The sequence below is a fragment of the Schistocerca serialis genome, chromosome 2 (genome assembly GCF_023864345.2).
Source record: "Schistocerca serialis cubense isolate TAMUIC-IGC-003099 chromosome 2, iqSchSeri2.2, whole genome shotgun sequence".
NCBI classification, from domain to species: Eukaryota; Metazoa; Arthropoda; class Insecta; order Orthoptera; family Acrididae; genus Schistocerca; species Schistocerca serialis.
In genome coordinates this window covers 1,086,125,222-1,086,153,047 of record NC_064639.1, presented here as the reverse complement: position 1 = coordinate 1,086,153,047, position 27,826 = coordinate 1,086,125,222, and the positions used below count along the sequence as shown (strand labels likewise).

At 44.7% G+C, this 27,826-nt stretch overlaps 1 protein-coding gene across 4 annotated transcripts in view; it reads right to left on the bottom strand.

Annotated features, from left to right (window-relative positions):
• LOC126458529 (uncharacterized) overlaps window positions 1-27,826 on the bottom strand; it is a 293,197-nt gene that overhangs the window by 93,243 nt on the left and 172,128 nt on the right. For all 4 annotated transcript variants that reach the window (XM_050095630.1, XM_050095629.1, XM_050095632.1 and 1 more), the window contains exon 3: window positions 19,528-19,619. In XM_050095630.1, coding sequence (XP_049951587.1) covers window positions 19,528-19,619 — 92 coding nt within the window. The remainder of the gene's footprint in view (window positions 1-19,527; window positions 19,620-27,826) is intronic.

Genomic DNA, 27,826 nt, shown 5'->3' with positions numbered 1-27,826 from the left:
CCTAAATTATCCTAAGAACAAACACACACACCCATGCCCGAGGGAGGACTCGAACCTCCGCCGGGACCACTATTTCTTTTTCTGATGATCAGTTTCTTGTTACAATAAATGCTGTACATGCGGCGACTTCCCCCATAATATCAGCAGGCGAACGCTGCTTTATACCCCAGTTTAGCTTATGTGCGCCCGGTCTACACTGTCACTGACCTAGTTGCCAGAAAGTATTAGCTTCGCCATTCTCCAGTCACCTGAGGTGCTACGATGTGTCGCTTTATATTCTCAGGATCAATGCGGTTGACATTTTAAATGAAATTAAAGCAACAGGTTTGAATAGCAACGGCAACAACTGAATAATATTGCACCGAAAGCCTTGTCTTACGTTTGCTGCCAAACTCACGTAATGTTCTGTGTGAACTGTGGTTACATGTATTCTTTATATACTATTCCAGCCGACTGACCACAAAAAGTAGTGGACTGACGTATTTCTAATATAAAAAGTTCATCTGCCTTGATCCCATAGACCACTGGTGACCATAGACTTCTTACACTAAATCAACACAGTGAACGACCTCTTAAAACTTAATCGGTAAAATTATTCAACAGCACTTTTGTCATACCCCATGGATTCTTAATTTTGGTCTTAAGCGGAAGAAAATAATTACCGTTAATAGATTAATTGTGTACCAACAAAACGAAACATCTGTTTATTACCATCTCCATATTGTACAGCAGAAGATGGCATCCTGCGTCATTTACTGGAGTGTGTAAAATATAAAAAAACGATCACAGAGAACACCATACGAAGAACTTAAAACTGTCGACACTTCTCACTCTGATTATTTCTAAGTTATCTGAACCAAAAAGGCTATAAATGTATTTTTAAATTCATTAGGCTACATAAAAGTGTACTTTTAACGATACTTTAAGTTATCACCTGATAGATTCTTTAATTTGTTGGTCTGAGAAAGCCTTAACTTTGAATGTTACAATGATTATGGTCTTTATATTTATTTAAAGAAACTGTACAATATTGTGAATTTAAAACTTTCATTATAATCATGTCCTGTGTATGAAATACCCACAATTTAATTTTACCCCATTTTTCTGAATCTTGTACTTGGTTGTGTGGGCCATTGACCAAAGCCATTTAAAATGAAATATGGAAATAAGTAATACGTAAAATCAACTCTGCACTGTTACCTAAGGCAATAGCATTCATAACTCAAGCGGTGCGGGCAAGACAAGGTGCTAAGCGTGGGCTGCAGAAAATGCGTGGTTATCGTTCGATGTGATGGAGAACAGATATTCGTATTTTGTAATACATGTAATTTCCAGTGTCTCTTTTCGTAACCGTTGCTATACTGCGAGTCACGAAATGAAATGTTAAGTTCCAGCTTCTATAGCGTGGACTAACGAGCTCGGACACGTCAGAGGCGTGAAAGAACTCTTTTGCTCAGGCACAGGGAAAATGGCCTAATACCATAACTTTCTGTTTGGAGGGCGCTCAAGAATGCTAAATGTCGTAACAGTGGCGACTCAGCCTGCTTATAAAGACAGCCTCACTACGGAACGGCAGCTATTCATAGGAGCTTCCTCACGTGGAACGCGTCACTGGCAGGAATTCTTTGGTGGGCCTGCTAATGTCATCCAGATACCGAGTCAATTCGCCACAAAGTTATTCTATTCGCGCGAGACGGCCTTGTTAGTGGGGAGCCCCTGGAATCGCGCCGCTGTAGAAATAGCCACGCCTCCCACAGGCGGGGTCGCTGACCCTCGGAACTATCGGCGCCGCCCAACATCTGCTTCGCGTCTCCACCTCTGGCATGCACGATGACGAAACCTGCCGCGGAAGACGCTCCTGACGCATCTTACCGCTAGCAGCGACGCCGGTGGATCTCTCTCTCTCTCTCTCTCTCTCTCTCTCTCTCTCTCTCTCTCTTCTTGTCAGTAGGAGAATTCTACACTACTGGCCATTAAAATTGCTACGCCAAGAAGAAATGTAGATGATAAACGGGTATTCATTGGACAAATATATTATACTAGAACTGACATGTGATTACATTTTCACGCAATTTCGGTGCATAGATCCTGAGAAATCAGTACCCAGAACAACCACCTCTGGCCGTAATAACGGCCTTGATACGCTTGGGCATTGACTCAAACAGAGCTTGGATGGCGTGTACAGGTACAGCTGCCCATGCGGCTTCAACACGATGCCACAGTTCATCAAGAGTAGTTCAAATGGCTCTGAGCACTATGGGACTTAACTTCTGAGGTCATCAGTCCCCTAGAACTTAGAACTACTTAAACCTAACTAACCTAAGGACATCACACACACCCATGCCCGACGCAGGATTCGAACCTGCGACCGTAGTAGTCGCGCGGTTCCAGAGAGAAGCGCCTAGAACCGCTCGGCCACACTGGCCGGCCATGAAGAGTAGTGACTGGCGTATTGTGACGAGCCAGTTGCTCGGCCACCATTGACCAGACGTTTTCAGTTGGTGAGAGATCTGGAGAATGTGCTGGCCAGGGTAGCAGTCGAACATTTTCTGTATCCAGAAAGGCCCGTAGAGGACCTACAACATGCGGTCGTGCATTATCCTGCTGAAATGTAGGGTGTCGCAGGGATCGAGTGAAGGGTAGAGCCACGGGTCGTAACCTGAAATGTAACGTCCACTGTTCAAAGTGCCGTCAATGCGAACAAGAGGTGACAGAGACGTGTAACCAATGAGCCGGCCGAAGTGGCCGTGCGGTTAAAGGCGCTGCAGTCTGGAACCGCAAGACCGCTACGGTCGCAGGTTCGAATCCTGCCTCGGGCATGGATGTTTGTGATGTCCTTAGGTTAGTTAGGTTTAACTAGTTCTAAGTTCTAAGGGGCTAATGACCTCAGCAGTTGAGTTCCATAGTGCTCAGAGCCATTTGAACCATTTTGTAACCAATGGCACCCCATACCATCACGCCGGGTGATACGCCAGCATGGCGTCCGCCCCAGTAGCTGAGTGGTCAGCGTGACAGACTGTCAATCCTAAGGGCCCGGGTTCTGGAGGCGAACCACGGCCGAATTCTACCAGCAGTGCCTGAAAGACGCACTCGACGCACCAGCAGACGACCAGCAATACCTGCCGCGAGTGAGGAGAATCAAGGCAAAACTCCTTCAAATAAAGAAACAGCAAATAAGAGGCGTCCTCACAAGAAGTAAAACATATGGCGATGTGGATGAAGAGCCACTCACCATGCACCACCTAAATAGGGAAAGGGAGAGAGGCGCAGGAAAGTGCGTAAATGAGCTTCAGGACAAGCAAGGGAAGACGCTCACGACGAAAACGGAGTTAACAAAACACATCGAGGACTATTTCCGAGACATGTTCCGTCGAGAAGCGACAGACGACGCGGCAACTGCTGAAATCCTCCAGCAGACGAGGAGCGTGCTCACAGACGCAGACAGGGCGTTGCTGACAGAAAATGTCGACGTGGATGACATCAAAGAAACGATGAGGACCAGCGCAAGAGGAAGAGCACCCGGCGCCGACGGCATCCCGCTCGAGTTCTACCTCGCATATTGGGACGTGCTAGGAGAGCAATTCACGGAAATGGTGAACGAGATACTCGATGGGGCGGAAATTCCACCTGGGCTGACCGAAGGGACCATAACACTCATCCCTAAGAAGAGAGCCGCCCGCCGCATTGAAGAGTTTCGTCCGATTACGCTCCTCAACGCCGACTATAAAATAATAGCGAAATGCATCGCAAACAACCTGAAATCGGTGATGAGGAAAGTCATCAGTCCGTGGCAAACATGTGCGGTACCAGGGAAAAATATATTTGACGCCACATGCACCTACAGGGACATAATAGCACAGGCAGCCACCACCAGAAGCGCAGGTGCCATAATTTCGGTGGACTTTAACAAAGCCTTCGACAGGATCGACCACAAATATCTCGTAGAGACACTAAATAGACTCGGGTTTGGGCAAAAATTCATCGCAATCATCCATAAGATACTAAGTACTGCAAGATCGACAGTAATAATCAATAGTTGGGAAACAAAACTGATAAAACTGGACAGATCCGTGAGGCAAGGCTGTCCATTGTCAATGGCTCTATTCGCTATAGCACTGGACCCACTCCTGCGGAAACTCACAAACGACATCAGAGGCTTCTCCGTAGGAGGCAAAGCAGTAGCATGTGTAGCCTACGCTGACGACCTAGGCATCTTTATTGAAGACCAGGAAGATATTGGGAGAGTAGAAACCATCATGAATACATTCCAAAAAGCGTCAGGCGCCCAAACCAACCCCAAAAAAACAGTGCTACTGCCGATAGGGAATCAACGACTCAAACCAGACAGCCAATGGTATAAAATAGCAGAAAGCCATAAAGTTCTTGGAATATATATACAGTCTTGTCCACTTAGAATGGCCGCATACAACTGGAGGGACGTGCTACACACCATAAGAGGTCTCTCCAGACAGCACGCGAACCGGAAGCTAACAATCCACCAGAAAACAGAACTGATAAACACGACGATCCTGTCGAAAGCTTGGTACCTGGCGCAAATCTTAAGCATCCCGACAGAAATTGCGCGAGCACTAACGAGCGCAGTGTACTACCTGTTGTGGCGTCGAAATATATTCAAAGTGGCGCAAGCAACGTGCTCGCTGCCAACAAAAGAAGGGGGACTAGGTCTAGTTGATATAAAGACTAAATGTGCAGCCCTTCTACTGAAACGAACGCTCGCCATCCAGGACAAAAACCCTGACAGCGTCACAGCCAAGATAATTGGAAGATACAAGCCCGCATCACAAGAAGCGCCGGTCGACACGAGACACATTCCCTGCAGAATGCGACACGTCAGGCTGCACTACGCCAACAAAAGTTACGTTCTGGACACCGTGGCGAATCCCAGCCACAGAACAGCCAAGAGAATATACTGGGCCCTCAGGGGGAAGCCGGAAAAAAACAAAATTGAACAAAAACTCCCGCAATACAATTGGAAACAAATATGGGGGAACGTCTCAGAAAACGTGTTACCTAAACATGCGAAGGAGACGTGGTACAAAATAATTAACAGAACGGTACCAACCAACCAAAGACTGGCGGAGATAAAACTCGTCGCAAGTGACAAGTGTGACGTATGTGGCATGACCGACACCCTCGAGCACCGATTCACGTGCGGGAATGCCATCAACATCTGGGAAGCGTGCCAGCAGATGGTGGCCCACATCAACAGAACGGCGCCGGGAAGCATCACAGTGGAAGCAATCACCGCCCCAGACTGCAACCCATTTCCACGACCCAAGCGACTGGCGACTCTCTGGATCCTCGCCATGACGGCACACGCCATCGTAGCGCGGAGGCAGACCGACCGGCTAGCCTTCCTGATGGACCTCTGGGAGGAGAACAAGACGGCCCAGCAGCACAGGCGATACCACGAGAACTTCAAAAACTTCCTGCAGATTCCACTGCAGACAGCAATCGCCAGAGTCCTCCCCAGCCTGTGACCCCCAGCACCGCCACCAGCCACCTCACCGCACTCACCACAAGAATAACGTGTGCAGTGATAGTGAACAAGTGCAACACAAAAGATAAAGAGCTTTCTCTTCTCGCATCAAATAGTGAAGTATAGTAGTATAAAGTGTTCCTTCCTAGTGGAATCAGTGACACAAAGTGCTCCCTAGTGGAAAGTGCCAACTACTCATTATTATTAGATATTTGATTTCCTTTACTTTGTGCCTACAAAATTCTATTGATTACTCACACTATCCTTTCTGCTTCTCTTATGTAATATGACAAAATTTTCTCCCTTCTTCAGTTAGGTATATTCTGTAGTATATGTAAAAAAAAAAAAAAAAAAAAAAGTTTCTTCCACTTCTGCTCCATCTATCATGGTGACGCTCCTTCATACTGTCCCACTAAACAGTGTAACTAGAGGAAGAGATCAAACCAGAATACACAATGTGCCTATGTCATCACAAGTGCATCACATACAGAAACATAAACTCAAATCAATGCAACGATGCCAAATATAAACTGTTATGCCTGTCCTGCAATGTCTACCCCCCTCAAAAAAAAAAAGACGACAAATGGCCATGTAAAAGGGTTTAAGGAACAAACAATAAGAGAAAAACGAAAAAGGAAAATATAAAAACGAAAACATATAAAATGACAATAATATTAACCATCACTAGGATAATAGATTAATAGAAAAATGTCTTTTTTTTTAAATGTATCGTTGTTAAAATATTTAAATAAATATATATGGTTACAAAAAAAAAAAAAAAGGTTCGATTCCCGCCTAGGTCGGAGATTTTCTCCGCTCAGGGACTGGGTGTTGTGTTGTCCTAATCATTATCATTTCATCCCCATCGACGCACAGGTCGCCGAAGTGGCGTCAAATCGAAAGAACTGCACCAGGCAAACGGTCTACCCGACGGGAGGCCTTAGCCACACGACATTTCCATTTTTTTTTATGGCGATGACGAATACGTTCACCGCGATGTCGCCAAACACGGATGCTACTATTATGATGCTGTAAACAGAAGCTGGATTCATCCGAAAAAACGACGTTTTGCCATTCGTGCACCCAGGCTCGTCGTCTGTGATGCAGCGTCAAGGGCAACCGCAGCCATGGTCTCCGAGCTGATAGTCCATGCTGCTACAAACGTCGTCGAACTGTTCGTGCAGATGGTTGTTGTCTTGCAAACGTCCCCATCTGTTGACTCACGGATCGAGACGTGGCTGCACGATCCGATACAGCCATGTGGATAAGATACCTGTCATCTCGACTGCTAGTGATACGAGGCCGTTGGGATCCAGCACGGCATTCCGTATTACCCTCCTGAACCCACAGATTCCATATTCTGCTAACAGTCATTGGATCTCGACCAACGCGGACAGCAATGTCGCAATACGATAAACCGCAATCGCGATAGGCTACAATCCGACCTTTATCAAAGTCGGAAACGTGATGGTACGCATTTCTTCTTCTTACACGAGGCATCACAACAACGTTTCACCAGGCAACGCCGGTCAACTGCTGTTTGTGTATGAGAAATCGGTTGGAAACTTTCCTCATGTCAGCATGTTGTAGGTGTCGCCACCAGCGCCAACCTTGTGTGAACGCCCTGAAAAGCTAATCATTTGCATACCACAGCATCTTCTTCCTGTTGGTTAAATTTCGCGTCTGTAGCACGCCATCTTCGCGGTGTAGCAATTTTAATGGCCAGTAGTGCATTTAACGCAACAGCAACTGGCAATACACTGCTTATCCCAAGTCGTTACGGTGCCAGTGTGTCGCAGGTCAACACTTCTCTGCCATCGCGGCCTATCACCCGGAAATATTTCAGACAAATTTGCAGTAGATATCGGCACTTTTTTGCAATCCTCTTGTAACACGCTCTGATATTTGTCTTGGTTCCTTCAGGTATTTCTATCATCGGACTCTGAGTCTCACTTTAGATAAGCTTCTGCAAATTTTCCATTGATTTGGTAGCCGAGGCACGAAAAATACTTAATGGATAAACAAACTTTGTAATAATCCAGTATCGAGTTTTCACTCTGCAACAGAGTGTTCGCTGATATGAAAGTTTCTGAGAGATTAAAACTGTATGTCGAACCGAGACTCGAACTCGGGACCTTTGCATTTTGCGGGCACGTGCTCTACCGACTAACCGACTAAGCTTGGCAAGCACGTCTCACGTCCCGTACTTACAGGTTTACTTCTGTCAGTACCTCATCTCCTACCTACCTACCAAATTTCACACACGTTCTCCTGCAAAAGGAGGTAGGAGATGAGGTACTGGCGGAAGTGAAGCTGTACGGACAGGAACGTGAGACGGCTCAGTCGGTAGAGCACTTGCCCACGAAAGGCAAAGGTCCCGAGATTTGGTCCGACAGACAGTTTTAATCTGCCGCGATGCTTCATATCAGAGCACACAGCGTTGCAGAGTGAAAGAGGCTGTAGCTAAGCCATGTCTCCGCAATCTCCTTTCTTCTAAGAGTGTTAGTCTTCCAAAGTTCGCAAGAGAGCTTCTGTGAAGTTTGAAAAGTAGGAATGAGGTACTGTAGGAAGCAAAACTGTGAGGACGGGCCCTGAGTCGTCCTTCTGTAGCTTAGTCGGTGGAGCGCCTGTCCGCGAAAGGCAAAGGTCTGCAGTCGGGCACAGAGTTTTAATTTGCAGGGATGTTTTATTTTAATAAAGCGATTAGTTACATTTTTATCTCTATATCGAGGCAGTACTACTGTTATGATCTCGTGTGGGACACTTCAAGGCCGGCCTGGTAAAGTGGAATTCTCGTGATATACCCAGTTTTTAATGCAACATCCTAGGCAATAATCGTGAAGTAACTTTCGCTTTGATTATAATATAATCAGCACAAGCAAAGGACAGAGATACTCTACAGAATCTCTACTATAGCCACACTTTTTTCACCAGTAAGGACGATCAGGGCACTAAGAGTGTCAACTCAAAACAGATGGAATGTGGTAAGAAATACGTGTCTGCGAATCGTTAATTGAGATGGGACTTGGGGACCAGCCGATATTCATAAAGCGGAATGAGGGAAACCGCCTGAAAATCACGTCCTGGCTGGACGGCACACCGACTCACGCCGTTAGTCCGCCAGACGGATTCTATCTGGGGCCGGCGTATCTCTCCGTCTGGGAAGTGGCGCTTTAACACACGGCTGTTCGGGCGAGTTCTCTTCATAATCATATTAATCATTGGAAACACAGAAACAGAACGCATCTGCGTTACACGAAATGTTCAAAATATGTTAGGTCGGAGTGTACCGTAAGTTTTAATTATTAGGTTCACCGTCTGTGCTTGTTGTTCCAATTGTGGGAAGGTAACGTTGACATGCGTCTAACCTCATTGCCCTACTAGCATCAAACTTGTAGCATCAGCCGTGTAGAGTTACTCACGGACTTGGTTTCCAGCACAGTGCAAAGGAAGAGTACTCAGTTGCAGAATTGGCAGATGCCTGTTTGTGGTAAGGAGTAGCAGATGGTAACGGTCGTGGCGCTCAAAGTTTTTATCGGGAGGGCTTTTCAGAACGAAAGTGCCCCGACATTGGGCGTTGAATTAACTGACCCTCGTCTTACGGAGAAATGCACTTTTAAGCATACTGGTCGCGACTGAGGGAGGGCTAGATGGACGACAACACCTTACTGGAGAAGAAACTACTTCTTGCAGTTGACTGCAACCCTAATGTCAGCAAAAGACAATTAGCTGCTACAAGTAAGACTAATCGTATAACTGACTGGAGAGTGCTACATGAGAACCTGCTGTATCCGTATCATGTACACTGGACATTGTATAGCGGGTGCAGAACTGTCAGCATCTGGTTTTCCTGCGCACGTACACTTCTGCGACTAGTTTATTTAATAGCGTGTCATCCCCCACGTTAGTGCGCCGCCTGCAGATCATACAGAAAAAAGTGCTACGAATCATTAGCAACGCTCCACGCTACACACGCACCGTGGATCTTAACAATGAATACCGCCTTGAAACCCACAAGGAAGTATTCAAAAAAAAACACGCCAACTGACTATACAGGAACTCGAGACACTCTAACAATCCTTTCATCCTTACTCTGGGAAACTATGATCACAACCATAGATGGAAGCATAAACGGCCAAAGTTCCCGGGTTCGATTCCCGGCGGGGTCAGGTATTTTCTGTGCCTCGTGATGGCTGGGTGTTGTGTGCTGTCCTTAGGTTAGTTAGGTTTAAGTAGTTCTAAGTTCTAGTGGACTGATGACCATAGATGTTAAGTCCCATAGTGCTCAGAGCCATTTAAGCGGCCAAAGACACTGCTAGCTAGGGCATAACCACCTATGGCAAGATAACTCACACCGACAAGCGACAAACGTCGGCAAGCCCCTGCATGCCAGCAACGTTGACTGGAAATACCAGCTGCTACTAAAGCCGACCAACAGGATACAGCATAGAAACGAACGAGCTCACCCTCTGACGCACAAACAAATCACCAACATCACCCTACACTGTGCATCTGGTACGTGACCTATCGGACACAAAACGCTGATGAACCTAACTGTTGCAGCTTGCTGACGCTGACCGAGAGATCAACACCGGCACCCAGCGGCAGCCGCCGAGTAACGGCACCGCACAACGCCAAAGGTATCGACATGCATGATACCCACTACTAACAAAGCCTACCCTTGCATGACCTGTCGCAGGCAGCAAGACATCCGCTACTGCTCTTACCACCCGACCTCACTATCGCAGAGGTTTTTTTCCCCTTGGCTCTTGCCTTGCCACTGTTTTCCTCTGCCCTTCGAACCGCTACCCTTCGTTCGACTTTCGACCCAATCTATCTCCACATGAGCGCGTATTAATGGTTAACCTTAACCAGGCGTACGCAAACATCGCAGTACTGACATCCTGCGACACATCACTTTAGTGAAAGTTAACCCTTATGCAGAGATGGCAGTAGACGTTTTGAGTTGGCCGTCATGCCGTTGTGGGCGTGGAGGGGCTCCACCTCTTGTGGAACGGGGGGGGGGGGGGGGGGGGGGGGACGATAGTGGGAATGTGCTGTTCACGGATGAGGATTCGTTTCAAAGTAAATGATTAATGTGCTGAATGGACATAAAGCTTTTCTGCACCTTGTCCATGTAACGTACTAGAGAACCCACCAATGCTTCGCAACTGCTACATGTCTATTCCAGTTGGATGTACGATCTAATCTCCTCCTCTCTCATCTGCCCATCCTTCGTTGGGGGCAGATATATGGAAGTCGGAAGGTGCGAGATTCAGGCTGTAGAGTGGGTGAGGGAGAACAGTCCAATTAATTTTTGTTAGGACCTCTCGGGTGCGCAGACTTGTTTGAGGCCTTAACGTTCTCATGGAGAAGGAGAAGTTCATTTGCATTTTTGTGGGGACGAATGCGCTGAAGTCGTTTCCTGGGGGTAGCACAATACACTTCAGAGTTGACCGTTGCACCATGAGGGATGACACCAAAACAGAATAACCCCTTCAGAGTCCCAGAAGACCGTCGCTGTGAATTTAGAGACTCTTCGAAGAAGAGGTGATGTGGCGCCACTCTATGGATTGCCGTTTTGTTTCGGTTCGAAGTGGCGAACCCCTGTTTCATAGCCTGTGACGATGTTCGACAAAAAAATTGTCACGATCAACCTTGTAACGCGCGAGCAGTTCCGCGCACATAGTCCTTCGTTGCTCTTTACGGTCTTCTTTTAGGTAGAGAGGAACCCAGAGGCAACACATGTTTGAGCAACCCATATGGTGGACGGGTGTGCCAGCACTACCAACAGACACATCCAGCTGACCAGCGAGGTGTTTAATTATGATCTGTCCACCACCTAGAATGAGCACGGTCCTACGAGTACACTTCAGGCATCCCAGATGTGTCTGGTAGGGCGGCACGCGGGAGATCGGACAGGTTTGATGATGACAGACGACTCACCGTGCTTTTGTTTACTGCCAGCTCTCCGTAGGCATTCTGCAAATGCCTATGAGTATCTGCGATGTCCTCGTTTTCCGCCAACAGAAACTCAATGATAGCTCTCTGCTTGGAACGTACCTGGGTTACAGTCACCATTTTGAAGGCTATGTATAGCCACGCCCCTACCGGATTTCATGAAACTATAGGCGCTGAAGCGGGAACATTCCACGATGATCCACAATAAATTCTGCACTTTTTCAAACGAAACAGGCCGAAAAAAACGTGTTGCATTACTTATTAATCGCCCTTCGTAGTATTACCGAGTAATTGAGGTCTCTATTGGAAGAATGACTATGGGCCCATAATACACTTGCAGAAACACTCAAAAAGTGATATAAAATCCCATTGATCACCTTTCGTAATATTACATGCGACTATCTCCGGTAGGTTTCGGCCTATTATGTTGTTGGTATTAAAAACAATAAGGACTAATTAAAGCGAAGGAAGCACTAGACCGTGACGAAATAGATTTTACACTGAATACGCCGCGGAGTAGGCACAGCCGACGTCACGTGATTGACAGCGGCGCCCTCTGGATGGCTTATATATACGGCGCTCACTCGCGCTCTCGTTGCAGTTCGCCGATTGTCCTCGAAGGATGCCTTCCGCAGTCGAAGGCGAAACGTCAGGGGAGAGTTCAATGTACGGACCACGACATCACAGCCCGGAAGTGTTAAGTGATGGGAAACCTTTCGGATTGCCATTCATCACTCCAAACCATTCGTTTCCAGTCATTCAATGTCTAATGGTGTCGCTCTTTGCACCACCTCAAGCGCCGTTAAAGTGTGGTTTATCAGGAGCTTCTCGACTGTTGTTCTCTCTCCCTCCCTTTTTTTACTCCTTAAGCACAGTCATTTTGCTAGCTGGAGTGCTACTGCTGGTAGCACTTTGGGAACTCACAAGTGATTCCTTCCTCTGATTTCATGCGATTTTCCGCAGCCAGTCTCCAAAATGCACACGGTTCCTGCCCATCAGTACATCAGATCTCCCTGGTCTTGGTTTACCTGTGGTTGCTCCCTCGCGTTTCCACGTCTCGATCATACCACCACCAGCGGACTTTTGATGGGTTGAAGTGTCACTGACGCATTTATTATTCAACTAACTTCCAACGACTAGTTCACGTTCAACGTCAGTCCTGACATCCTTGCCTCTTTTTTATACTGGCGGGTCCGCTTCTCTTGGCATCTAGTGGTCAGCTCACATTCACTGTGAGGTGTCCTGATACCTTTGACCAGATAGTCTGCGGAAGAGAGGTGCCAATAAAGTGTGCGGAAGTGCTGTACAAGACGTGCTTTACATCAATGTCGACACATGCGTCGGAGACCCGTACAGTGACAAGAAAAAAAAGAGGGTAGAATCCGAGACAGTGAAAGAAGTATGATAGGGAAAACGAGAAGCCACATAGTGGGCAACGAACATGTTAGGAAGAAAACTGGAGTGGAAAAGCTGAGTCACAGAATTGAGAGGAGTAAGTAAAAATGGTTTGGCCATGTAAAGTCAATGGAATATGGAAGAATACCAAAACGAATTGAGCCGTGGTAAAAATTGGCTGTTTTGAAGAGCGTGCCGCAGCGCCTAGTGTGAAGCAGTCGCCCTCCGTTTCTGGCGGTGGCGCCACTGTGGCAATCGCAGCTTCGGTGTCTCCCTCTGGTGGAAAAGGGGAAAGGTTGCCTGTTCTCGTACATTTAAGGGGCGCTATGAGCTCGCTATGCGGCGAGTCTGTGAGTTGGTCAGTCGGGTCAGTGTGGGGCAGTCAGTGTCTGTCTGTCGTCCGGAGTGATAGTATGTGTTAGGTCAGTCTGCTCGAGTTTAATCAGGCAATGGTCATTGGCGGTTGGATCGATCGGTTGGTCGGTCGCGCACTGAGACACAAGATGACTTGTCCGTCTTGAGCATCGGCGCGTGGGAGGTCGCCACGTCAGTCCAGTGGGCCGCGCCATATAGCGAAGGGGTAGTGGCTTCGCGGCCGACACGAGAGCAACATAGTCAACCCACGACATCGGTCCGGCCGGCGCGAGCTGCGACGCCGTGAGACGGGAGATCGACGCGCCTTCCTGCGTCCGTTGAAGCGGCTGACAGCGGACGGTTCGGGAGAGCGTTTTCGGGATGTTGCGCCAGGTCTTCGCCAGACATCGTAGTTTATTAGAAGTTAAGTGACTCGTGATATGTTGTTTCATTTACTTGTTGAATTCTGATTGTTTCTTGGTCAGTCTCTCGTCCCCAGCTTGCTCGTCTGTCTCTCGCCCGCATTTGTTAGGCAGTTAGTGTCTGTCTGTCTGTCAATCTGGCATACGTTAATTGCTGCCTCTGTCATGCTTGTCGGATTCGGTGTTGACGAATTTATTGCATAAGGTGTAAGGGCCCAATTCCTGAAATATGTCTTTATCTTGCCTGTCATCTTGAGAGGCGGTATATGTGTAATGTAGAGCATGTTTGTATATTTTATGTAAGACTGCATTTCATGGGTTTTATTTAAATGGTCACTTTAGTACATAAAGTTGCCACCCTTCCACCGTAAGTGTTTTCTTTTAAAAACAAGTTGCACTTTCGGTGGCAAGTAATTTTTTTTTTTAATGTGAGAGTTTTGTACCATTCCCATCCCTCCTACGGGGTGCATAGTTATGTGTTTGTGCGAGTTGTTAAAATTTTTAGTTTAAAGTAATCTGGTATCTTGCAGATTTGCACCAGTGTAGTCTTTCAGAGGTTGTTGTGAGCGGCCGTGACTACGATCGTGTTAAAGGGAGCGGCAAGCTTCTCAGCCCGAAAGCTCATACTGTCAAAAGAGGAAAGTTATTTCTGCCTCTGAATAAATTGTAACATGATATTTAGAGGGTGCTTTCTGATTATAATTTTAAACCTGTTTTTTTATTTAAGAAAGGGTTTTTAGGAATAAAATTTCCATTTGTTGAAAGAAATTTGTTTTCATCAGTCACCCACTGGCAACTACTTCGACGCTCACAGAGTGTGATTAAATGTGTTGATGTTCTTGATGAATCGCTAGTAAATAAAGTAAATTCCTTAAGAAAAGATTTTGAAAATAAATCCACGGTTCACGAACGATGGAGGCCAAGTTTTAGGGCTAGAACGAGGTGGACAGTCTCGGTCAAGACCAGTTTAAGGAGAAGGGATCTGGATTGGAACAAAACAGTTCTCGAAAAAGAATGGTTGAAATACTGGGGTAAATGGAGAAGTACTATAAACGTCCCAACCCAGTCTGATGTTGGAATAAGGAGAAATGACGACGACGACGACGACGACGACGACGACGACGACGACGACGACGAGTGTATGTTTCTCTGCCTCGTGATGACTGGGTGTTGTGTGACGTCCTTAGGTTAGTTAGGTTTAAGTAGTTCTAAGTTCTAGGGGACTGATGACCATAGATGTTAAGTCCCATAGTGCTCAGAGCCATTTTGACGAGTGTATGTCTAGCGTAGGGACCATGAGAATGAGATAAGGAAGATCAGGGCACGTACAAAAGCATACATTCATTTTTCCTTCGCTCAATACGCGAATGGAGCACGAAAGTAAATCGGTAACATTGATATGACGTAACCTCCCCAATGCTCTGTACAGTAGACTGCGGGATGTACGTGTAGATACACACGTAACGTGTGAACCACGCTGTAGCAAGCAGTGGGCGGCGACGACTTACGACCAGAGGGCAGCAGGTACTGTGGAAATGTACGAAATGGTGAGGTGCGCAGCAGGAACGTGTGCCCTGCCAGCAGTCGCACGTCACGCGCTGGAGGGCCGCCCGTGTCGCAGAACGCTTTGGCACCTACCCTGCCCCAGTCGCGTCGCTCCAACCCACTCACACTAGTTGTGGGATCTTCCGCTACCAACCACCATATACGTTGTGTTTGAAGGTTCTGATACTCACGAGGCTACACCATCTGCCTCAGCGAGTAGAGAACGGGCGTTCCTTCCCCAAAAAAGGATTTTTAATCTTAAAGTGATCGGATAGACGACCTGACAATACTACACCCTGCGTGTACATCTCTCCACGCTTGAGAGTCCACTGGTTCGCGGTCTTGGCAATTTATGGGCTTGTGATGTGCAATTAGCATGGGGCAGAAAGCAAGCAGGTAGCGGTACTCAGAATAAGGCGGTGTTCTTTGACTTTCGGAAGCAATTCCATATGGTGGTTACGCATTCCCACCTAGCTAACTCGATGTGAGGTTACGTAACATCTTGCCAACGGCTTGAATTAATTACACACTTACTATCAGTTATAAATCACTACATCGTTTTTAATGGGCTTAAATTAGCCAGCGTGTAACTGATGTCGAGTGTACGTCAAGGGAGTGCTACAGGACGATTACCGTTCACGAAGTACACAAATTACGTAACAGATTATAAACTGAAGTTCTATGATGCAACCAGTGCTCAATGTTATTATACATAGGGAAGTCGTAACGACAGAAAATTGTAGCTAAAATGATTTGAATGACACTTGGTGTAGGGACTGGCATCTGATACTCATCACATGTAAAAACATTACGTAAACAGGTAGAAAGACAGATTACTGTTCGTAACACTATTGAACTCAATGATTGGAAACATTCAGGAATCTGCGTTCAGAGTGATTTAAGATAAAATAGGCACTTAGAACTACTTGCGAGAAAGGCAGATGTAAACTGGGATTCAGTGGGATAATGCTAAGGAGACGTATGTTATCCACGTAGCTTACAAAACCCTCGTTCAACCGATTTTTGATTATTATTCACCAATTTGAAGACTTCACCAATTACGATTAATAGAAGAGGAGAACCTCGTTTGTAGTCCCAATTTCCCGAGAGAGTCAAGGAGATGCTTAAAAAAAGTGGCAAACATGAAGAAAAGTTGTGCATAACAGATATCCTTACTGTTAAAATTCTGAAAGTGTACGATCCGAGAAGATTGATTCACCATATTACTTTCCTGCACAATCATTTCACGAAATGGCAATTTTGGTAACATCAGGGAAAATCGACCCTATACAGATCCAAGTGACAATCGTCCTTTCACCTTCTTACGTACCATTTGATTCGCGAAAGGGACAAAGAAAGCAACGGGACGGTGCGAAAGATGAGGGTGGTACAGGTCAGCATACAGCCCCACAATCAGCTGGCTTGTGGAGTATAAACGTACGGTAACCTCATATGCGATGCTGGCATCTGTAACCCATAGCAGCGAGACAGGATGTCAATTCCGGGCGGTACCCATGCTCGCTTGCTGTGCATCTTCAATCAATGCTGAGACGACCCATGATGTGTTATAATGGGGGCTATCTATCACTTTGTTACAATCCTAACTACGATGCCTCCTGTCATCCATACGATGGTGACAACAACTTCTGACTCTAGTGGTATTAGTTTTAAATGGTACAAGTGGCTCTGAGCACTATGGGACTTAACATCTGAGGTCATCAGTCCCCTTGAACTTAGAACTACTTAAACCTAACTACACACATCCATGCCCGAGGCAGGATTCGAACCTGTGACCGCAGCGGTCGCGCGGTTCCAGACTGAGGCGCCTAGAAGCGCTCGGCCACACCGGCCGGCTTTAGTTTTAACCGAATCGCTGTAGACAAGAGTCGGTGGTTGACGAATTAGCCCGTCAAATATCCAATCCTAGACTAGTTCAACTTTAGAAAATCAGTGCGAGAGCGTCTGGGCATTACGATCTGGTCTCAACGTATTGTGTATATCTTTTACACGAATGTAACTAAAAAGTCAGTGTCAAGTCTTATGACATAAAAATCACGTGATACATTGTGCTACTCTAGTCGCTACAATAGGGCCGTTCACCATGCAGTGCGAAAGATATCTCTGATATGCTTTATGAATACGGCTGTTCAGATTTCACTAGCTCTGAGAAACTACATTAGATCTGTTGTAAATATTTACAGGTCGGTGAAGGTCCAAATTATATTCCCCTTCGTCATCTGAAATTACTTAATTGGTCTTTTCTTTGCAGCGCAGTGTATACGTCCGGCTGATATGTTTCTATCTGTACAAGGAGAATTTGAGGCATTAGAAACCTGGTTCTCAGCGATCATATGACGATGTATTAAGAAAAAAACCGCTGTAAGTTCAGCGGTCAGTGTTTCTAAAAGTTCCGGGTGCAACGGGAGCCAGCCGGTGATGGCTGCCTGGACTAACCAATCTTTAAACCGCTTTGCAAGGACCCACAATTTGGGAGTAGGCCGTACATTGGGGCCACACGAAAGACGAAGGTCTAGAAACGCGAAGTGCGGCGTGTATTTATACCTGACCTACTGAATCTCAAACACCTGCGTGCATTCGTTGCCACGCAGTCACCGTCTACCTGGCCTTCTGCCACAGCTCTCTGTAGTTACAACTGGTGGCCTCTGCACTTTCCGCCTGCCTGTGAAATAATTAAAAATAAACAACGCCTTGTCGGAAAAAATATCTGTTTTTGGCTTTTTCTATACATTGAAGGGAAATGGAGGCAATATTAACATTTCTGTTTTGAAGCAGTATATAAGACGTTGGACAGTAATGTGCTCTGACCTTCAGCTACCATTCTGAAGGTGTTTTGTTTGTCAACGATATCTTGCGCCCCGGGTGGAATATTTTCGTCACCGTATGTTGTCCCACAGACGTCAGTAATTCTGAGAGACTGACATGTATTTCAGGTGCCGTATTTGGACTTAGGTCTTTAAGCGCTCTGTCAAATTCTTGTAGTAATATCTTATCTTCCATCTAGTCTTCATCAACTTCCTCTTCACTTTCCGTGATTTTGGCTTCAAATTTCTTTCCTTTGTGTAATGGTTCATACACTCTTTCCATCTTCTAGTCTTCCCTTCTCTGCTTAATACTGGCTTTCCACCTGACTTTGAGCTTTTCTCCAATCGTTTCTTGAATTTTTTTTTATAACTGTCTTTTTTCCCTATACTCATGCGCGCTTCCACAGCCTTCCTCTAGCCATACCTGTTCAGCCATTTTGCACTTTTCGTCAATCTCATTTTTTAGACGACTAATGAGAAGTTACCTGACACATTTATTCCACAGAAAGTGTTACCTTTCTGACGTATGCATCCCTAAGCTGTCAAATTTCCTTACGGAAAACTCTGTTGAAGCTACATATATCAGCACGTCTAATTACGGAATTACCTGTTAAGCTTTGCGTTGTCCTCTAGCTATTCCTGCTTTACCATTTTGCACTTCCATTTTTCAGAGTTCCTTATCTTCCTATGACAACATCCACCTGTACAGTCCACGCCCGGATATTCAAAATGGGTCAAATGGCTCTGAGCACTATGCGACTTAACTTATGAGGTCATCAGTCCCCTAGAACTTAGAACTAATTAAACCTAACTAACCTAAGGACATCACACACATCCATGCCCGAGACAGGATTCGAACCTGCGACCGTAGCGCCCGGAGATTCGAATGGTAGAATGGAGAACTATTTTACTTCCGGAATATCTTAGCCAAGATGATGTCTTCATCATTAAAAGATGTAGCAGAGATATGTCCTTGGGAAATATTACAGGCCGCCCGCTGTGGCCGAGTGTTTCTGCCGCTTCAGTCTGGAGCGCTACGGTCGCAGGTTCGACTCCTGCCTCGGGCATGGATGTGTGTGATGTCCTTAGGTTAGTTAGGTTTAAGTAGTTCTAAGTTCTATGGGACTGATGACCTCAGATGTTAAGTCCCATAGTGCTCAGAGCCATTTGAACCATTTTTTAAATATTACAGCTTTCAGCCTTTCCGCAGTATCAACATTGCAAGACCATATTGGCGGATGTTGCAAGGCCAGATCAGTCAATTATCCGCTAAGTGTATCGTTGAGCCACAAACGGCATCTCAACGCGGCACGTTCCGCGATTCAAGGGAGGGGGCGGGGGGGGGGGGGAGGAGAGGGGGGGGGGGAAATGGAGGGGGAAGCTTTTAGTCTTATCTCAATAAAATAAATTCGTTTAGCTTATTTGCTACTTTATGATATACTACATTTACGTGAACTGAGTAAATCTTGATGACTGTGTTCGTGAATTTTTTGTGTGATCACTTAAGGAACTTGCAATGTACACTGACCGGGTTGCAGCTCTGCACACCGTTAGATCCAAAGAAGTATTCGCGGCCGTACGTAACGACCCCTGAATGCCAGATGCCTTCCACGTGGCGACCTGCAACAAAGTGAAACTGAATTAATTGCTGTACTTCGTCCTCTTATTCACGTACTTCTACATCTACATAAATACTCCGCGAGCCACTGTACGGTGCATGGCGGAGGGGACACTGTATCACTACTTGTCATTTCCTTTCCTGCTCCATTCGCAAATAGAGCGAGGAAAAAAACTATCTACATGCCTCCGTTTTTAGCCGTAATTTCTCGTATCTTATCTTCGTGGTTCTTACGCGCAATGTATGTTGGCGGTAGTAAAATCGTTCGGCAGTCAGCATCAAATGCCGGTTCTCTAAGTTTTCTCGACAGTGTTTCTCGAAAAGTATATCGCCTCCCCTCCAGGGATTCCCATTTGAGTTCCCGAAGCATCCCCGTAACACATACGTGTTGTTCGAACCTACCGGTGACAAATCTAGCATCCCGCCTCTGAATTGCTTCGATGTCTTCCCTCAATCCGATCTAGTACGTATGCGACAAGTAGCGAAATTTGGGGAAGAAAGTTGCAAGAGCCTTCTGTTAGAGGCAACAAATATTTCCAGAATCTATTCTGATGTAGCTGAAGGTGATGCAACGTCTCAGCTAAAATGTATAATTTTTGGCTTTGAGTTCTGAGTGGCTGCATGCTTCCTACTGGCATCGTTAAGCTAAGTATCTTGATAAGACAATAATACGATTAATATGGGAATATAGTAGAAAAAGAACGTCCTCCGTTAGTATCTGCTACGGTACGTGGAGGCACAATGATTGTAACACAGAAAAGGTCATGATAATCAGATTAGTTGTGTAATATGTATTGAACACCTTACAATAAGTTCTGATGCCGCACTATTCGTGAACAAGAAATTGCGGTTAATAACTGACGACAGTGTAAAACACCACTAAACGAACACTCTGCTCTCTTGGTCGTGTGTAATAGCTGTTCGCTTACAACTGGCTTTCAGTGTACATTGCTAATACCACCACAAACAGCCTTAAAAACAGAGTTTTATTTACTACTGTATATTTATAAACTGTTCTTTGCGTGTAGCCTGACTTCATTTTCTTTCACAAACCAAATTCTTGAACACACAGTCTATGAAGAATCACAGTCTGAGAGCAGAACGCTGATGCATTTTCTACCATAAGTCGACAGTGTCAATCGGCTTTCGAAATCGTAGAATCCGCTTCTCCTTCGAGTCAATTTTCCTCACAAAGCTCTGCGAATCCTGTTTCCCGTCCTCTCACCAAAGAAACGTTTTTGATATTATAACTGATATTATAAAATTTAATTTCACACACCGAGCGCATATTTTTGGTATGCTCTTTGGCTACACTTTGTTTTATAAACGTATTTTTCCACGTTTACTGACAAGCTTCTGTGCGGTGTTTTGTTGTTCTTATCAGTGGCTGCACTCCTATTATCACCTTAAAGCAACCGTTTTCAGTCGAATGCATTTCTTTTACGTCGCCTGTGTTCTAGCTATTCAGTAATTTCACGTCCCGAAACCATATCAAAACACAAATTTCAGTGTATAATTTTATCCACTTTTTTAATTTTAAATGTATGATTAACTACAATGCATTTACTGTGCATAATACCAGAGCTAATGATCCATTAGTCTACAGCGTAATTTTAGCAGAGAATATTTTTCTATTTTAATAATATAGCATTATTTGTAATTTCCTCTCATTGGGCTAAGGCGCTTATAAAGTGAGATGCTCCCTGTTTTTCGCTTTTGAAGTACAGAGCTAGTTACAAATAAAACAGTTTCTGTGTCAGTCACCTGTTGCCACTATGCGTTTCGATAGTTCACACCGTCATCTTCATGTGGAGAACTGTTCATTTACATAGCTGGTGTTTGTGAAGAATACACACGTCTTTTCACAGCAGAAGACCAAGGGCACTTTAAGTTATTTTGCCTCCTTAGCTATTGATAAAAACTGTTTATTTACAAAAGGCACTTTTGAGGTTAAAAAGCATGAATTTCTGACAGTGATTTTTACTTACAGGGACGGTAGGGTTGTAGAAAGTCTGCATACTGCTGCCTGATGTATGTCCTCTCCACTGCACATCACTTCAAAGATGTTGCACATGTTAGAGATATATTTGTTTACATTGAATACAAAGGTAAAAGATTAAATAAATTGTTTATACGTAAATATGTTTTTCTCTCTTATAAAATATGAAGAATATTGACATGTGCACATTTCAGTTATCATATTAGGTGGTTGTAAGCACAAATTTTTTTAAAGAATGGGCTGCACCATTGGATACAAAAATTATGATTAAATTATTCACATATTTTAAAACAAAAGGAAAACATATTTAAGTATATAACCACTTAATCATTATTTTTGTATCCAATGCTGCGGCCGATTCATAAAATAGCTATATATGTATAATATATATATAATACAATAATTGAACTGTGCGCATGTCAATATTCTCGTGCATCCCGTTCATATTTTTCAAGAAACAAAAACATATTTATGTAGGAACCATTTAATCGTTTATCTTTCTATCAAGTGTAAACAAACGTACCGAGCGAGTTGGCGCAGTGGTTAGACACTGGGCTCGCATTCGGGAGGACGACGGTTCAATCCCACGTCCGGCCATCCTGATTTAGGTTTTCCGTGATTTCCCTATATCACTCCAGGCAAATGCCGGGATGGTTCCTCTGAAAGGGCACGGCCGACTTCCTTCCCCATCCTTCCCTAGTCCGATGAGACCGATGACCTCGCTGTCTGGTCTCCTTCCCCAACCCAACCTAACTAAACAAACGTATCTGTAACATGCACAGCATCTTTGAAGTGACAGTATAAAAGTAACGTGCAATGGAGAAGACACACATCAAGCAACAATATGCAGACCTTTTACAACTCTACCGTTCCAGTAAGTCCAGTTCACGGTCAGAAATTCACGCTTTATAACCTAAAAAAGTGCCTTTTCTAAACAAACAAGTTTTATGGTTAGCAGAAGACGCCAAATAACATACACTGCCCTTGGTTTGCTACTGTGAAAAGACACCTGTACTTTTCACCAACACCAGCTATGTAAATAAACAATTCTCCCCCTATGATGATGGTGTGAACCATCGAAACGCGTAATGGCAACAAAAACAAGTCAGTGACGCAGAAACTGTTTTAATTTTATTTATCAACAGTCGCAGCCGTCATAATGCCGTTCTTACGGACGAAATATTCACAAAGTTAGTTGTTTTTCTTCCCAGGCCCATAACACTGAAAATAGACCAAAATACACCAACTTCTACTTCGAATTTTTCACAGCGCTGTGATATTAAACGCACTGGATTAGTTGCAAGAGCATCGTAATATTCGTGTAATAGGTGGTTACTATTCTATTTGCTTCAATTTGACGTTTAAATTCAGCGTGTCGGGTAGTTTTCGCCTTCTTTGCCAGGGGAAAAACTGCTTACTCATTTAATAGTCCTTCTCGTCATTAGCTGGCGAAGCCCGCATGTTGAAGTGAAGACGCTTAACATCTGATAAGCAGATGCCGGATGTGTAAGTGGAGGCACAGTAACTCATCCTTTCTACGAGTATTGTCTCGCGGGCAGCGGATACTGCCACCATCACAACCAGTTGTTTTGCTAAGTTGCTCTTCCTTGAGCCGGCCGAAGTGGCCGTGCGGTTAAAGGCGCTGCAGTCTGGAACCGCAAGACCGCTACGGTCGCAGGTTCGAATCCTGCCTCGGGCTTGGATGTTTGTGATGTCCTTAGGTTAGTTAGGTTTAACTAGTTCTAAGTTCTAGGGGACTAATGACCTCAGCAGTTGAGTCCCATAGTGCTCAGAGCCATTTGAACCATTTTTTTTTTGCTCTTCCTTGAACTCAACGGTCAGCAAAGTTTTTAATTAACCACACGGCAAGTACCGCGGTAACATTTAAATTTTAAACTGTCAATTATTAGTCTGGGTATTTCAATGGCAATTTGTTAGTGACCATACCCTGAATTGAAGTTGGCGTTGTAAACTTCATCCTGCCAGTCACTAAGACTAAAAGAAATCCGTTTCTTGGGGAATGCTAATAGCAGTCTACAGTTCCAGTAATTGGCATTAATCCACAACGAAGCGTGTTCGCCATTAGTACTACAAAGGAACAGGTAGCCAGTAGCTACGTCCCCATTCACAATTAAGTGCATATTTACTGTTATAATTTACTCAAAAGGAATTAATCAGTTTTTTTAATTTATTTCCCATTATTTTTCGAGGAACGTTAAGCATGGTTTTTTGAATAGTAATGTTTTTATAATCGCTTATTGGTTATCGCCTTCCAGCCGTCTTGAGCCGTTGTGAAGCCATCAGTTCTGAAATCCGCTGCTTTGTCACGTGCAAAGCAGCCGACAACATTCGCTGGAATCCAGACTGTTATCCTATGCCAGATGCGTCATTGGTATTCCTGTGGTTTCACTTTCCGTTGCTAAGTGACTGAAACCAATTCTCTTCTCATGCGGTCCCTTATTGTAAACATACACCGCACGCACTAACTACTCGTACTCTGAATGTGGTACCGTTCTTTCCGTGTTGAGAAAATTTGAGAGACACAGCAGCTGGCTCAGTAATATTCTCCACTGTTCGTCACCAATGATCATTAACCGCAGTACACTGAATAGCCAAAGAAACTGGTACACCTTCCTAGGATTGTTTAAGGCCCCCACGAGCACGCAGAAGTGCCGCAACACGACATGGCATGGATTCGATTAATGTCTGAAGTAGTGCTGGAGGGAACTGACACCATGAAATCCTGCAGGGCTGTCCATAAATCCGTAAGAGTACGAGGGGGTGGAGATCTTTTCTGAACAACACGTTGCAAGGCATCCCAGATATGCTCAAAAAATGGTTCAAATGGCTCTGAGCACTATGGGACTTAACTTCTGTGGTCATCAGTCCCCTAGAACTTAGAACTACTTAAACCTAACGAACCTAAGGACATCACACACATCCATGCCCGAAGCAGGATTCGAACCTGCGACCGTAGCGGTCACGCGGTTCCAGACTGAAGCGCCTTTAACCGCACGGCATTCATGGTACAGTCGTGGAATGGTCGTACGGGAAAAACCACATTTCATCGCTGCCTCGAAGATGCTGTGTCGCATCGCTTGTGTGCCGACTATAACACCACGTTCAAACTCACACAAATCTTGATAACCTCCCATTGCAGGAGAAGTAACCGATCTAACAGCGCAAGACGCTTGTTGTCTCATATAGGCATTGCCGACCGCAGCGTCGGATTCTGCCTGTTTACATATCTCTGAATACGCTTGCCTATAACAGTTTCTTTAGCGCTTCAGTGTAGCTTTCGAGATCAGAACGCAAAAAACATTACCGATGCCTCTTACAAGGGTTCTCCCCATTGCACCCCCCTCAAATTTAGTTATAAGTTGGCACAGTGGATAGGCCTTGAAGAACTGAACACAGATCAATCGAGAAAACAGGAAGAAGTTGTGTGGAACTATGAAAAAATAAGCAAAATATACAAACTGAGTAGTTCATGTGCAAGATGGGTAACATCAAGGATAGTCTGAGCTCAGGAGCGCCGTGGTCCCGTGGTTAGTGTGAGCAGCTGCGGAACGAGAGGCCCTTGGTTCAAGTCTTCCCTCGAGTGAAAAATTTAATTTTTTATTTTCAGACAATTATTATCTGTCCGTCCGTCCGTCCGATGCAACTGTGAAACTGTTGCAATCATTTGTTGCAGTTTATGTGACAAACTCTTATGTTTTCATCACTTTTTTCGGAGTGATTATCACATCCATAAGAAAACCTAAATCGGGCAAGGTAGAAGAATCTTTTTACCCCTTCGCCAAGTGTACAAGTTAGGTGGGTCGACAACGTGTTCCTGTCATGTGACGCACATGCCGTCACCAGTGTCGTATAGAATATATCTGACGTGTTTTGCTGTGGAGGAATCGGTTGACCTATGACCTTGCGATCAAATGTTTTCGGTTCCCATTGGAGAGGCACGTCCTTTCGTCTACTAATCACACGGTTTTGCGGTGCGGTCGCAGAACACAGACACTAAACTTATTACAGTGAACAGAGACGTCAATGAACGAACGGACAGATCATAACTTTGAAAAAAAAAAAACAAAAAAAACAAATAAACTTTTCACTAGAGGGAAGACTTGAACCAAGGACCTCTCTCTCCGCAGCTGCTCACGCTAACCACGGGACCACGGCGCTCCTGAGCTCAGACTATCCTTGATATTACCTATCTTGCACATGAACTACTCAGTTTGCATATTTTGGTTATTTTTTTCATAGTTTCACACAACTTCTTCCTCTTTTCTCGATTGGTCTGTGTTCAGTTTTTCAAGGCCTATCCACTGTGCCCAATTATAACTAAATCGGAGTGGGATGCGATGGGGAGGTTCCCTTGTTAGATTTAAATCTTCAGGAAATTCCTCCTTCGGCTCCCGCTAGCGTCGTCTAAGGAATTAATCTGTTCGATTACGCGACTGTAATAATTACAATGACATTATCTGGATCATTTATAAGTCGTGTGGTGTTATTTTCATGCTGTGGGATTTTTGAACATGGGATTGATTGCTATTCTCAGGTCTAATTACTATCCCATCACTAATTCTCACTGGAACACTGTGTGTTGCAGTATTGGTACCAACCAGAAGCATATTAGCACAGCTATCTGCTGAGCCTATCCATTCTATTTCCGGGAACTTGTGGAAACTACGTTCGTGAACTGATTGTGGAAGCTACGTTCGTGAACTGATGGTCCCTAAAAGTGGAAAATTTGCGAATTTTGTTAACAACTGAATATTCGTCCATCTCTTTTTCGTACACTCTTTGTCTAATGTATGTAACATACAGGGCTACTTTAGCATCATCCGTCGAGATTACATAATCCTGGATAACTGTTAGGTGTTAACCTTTCTAGTTTGTTACCAAGAGATCACATCGTGCGACTGCTACGGTAAGGGTATCTCTGTAACACCAGAGTCAGTGAGTGATGTCAGCTTTGAAAACAACAATGCAAAGACTATAACAATCCGCAATGTGCTCCGATATACGAAGCGTGGTACGAAGTTTTAGTACTCGAAGAAATTGGCCAGGTACGAGTAGGGCTCGCGTTCCGAGGGTGCCGTACAAATTTAATTGTGTATATAGGCTGTTCAACCATTTCGGGAATCGAGAGTATCAATTATTTATGCCAGTTATCGACATTGATAGTGGCAAGATATCAGTTCTGGAGAATCCAAGACTTCCTAGAATGTTTTAATTTCAAGTGTAAAAAAAGGCAAAAGAAAAATTTTCCTTTACTTGTCATGGGAAACGTTGCTTACTGCCAAATCTCATGACTCTAGGTATAGGTTTTTATGAGTAAGTTTACGAGTATCAAAATATGTGATATAAATAGCCGTACCTTTTAAATGCACTCATTTACATGCTTTCAGTTATTACACTCTAAAGGTACCACAGACCTAAGTATGTGACATAAATTTCAACTTGGTTCGTCTACTCCCTTCCTGAGAAAAATCGGTCTTAACGGACGGGCGCGCGGACAGAGACAGTCACAAAACAAATGACAAAAATTTATTTCGCGTCATGTAATTACAAATTCACAATTTCCGGATTTTTTTCCATTGGTTGTACAGTGAAACCTTTCGTCTTGACAATTTCGTGATTCTAGGACAAAGCAAAGTACCCCTATAGGTTTCGATTAGTGAGTATGTAAATCTCAAAGTATGTGACGTAAATGGCCGTCTTCTGATTGCATTGACTTAGAAGTATCACTTTTTGTACACCGACAAGGGACCATAAATTTTAGTATCTGACATAAATCTCAATATGGTATGCCAACCAGTTCGTGGAGAGAGAGAGAAAAAAAAAAGCACCTGATATGTCAACCCGTTCGTGATTAAAGGAGGTTTTAAACAATTGAACAACAAAGTGATCCTGTAAGGGCTGTGGCCGAGTGGTTCTAGGTGCTTCAGTCCGGAACCGCGCTGTTGCTACGGTCGCAGTTTCGAACTCTGACTCGGGCATGGATGTGTGTGATGTCCTTAGGCTAGTTAGGTTTAAGTAGTTCCAAGTTCTAGGGGACTGATTACCTCAGATGTTAAGTCCCATAGTGCTCAGAGCCATCTGAACCATTTTTACCGCCTAAGGTACGGAATCCTAAACATTGCCTCACCAGTGTGGAAGAAATTACCGAGCACCACAAATATGGGTGTGGTTGATGTAGTACATCTACCA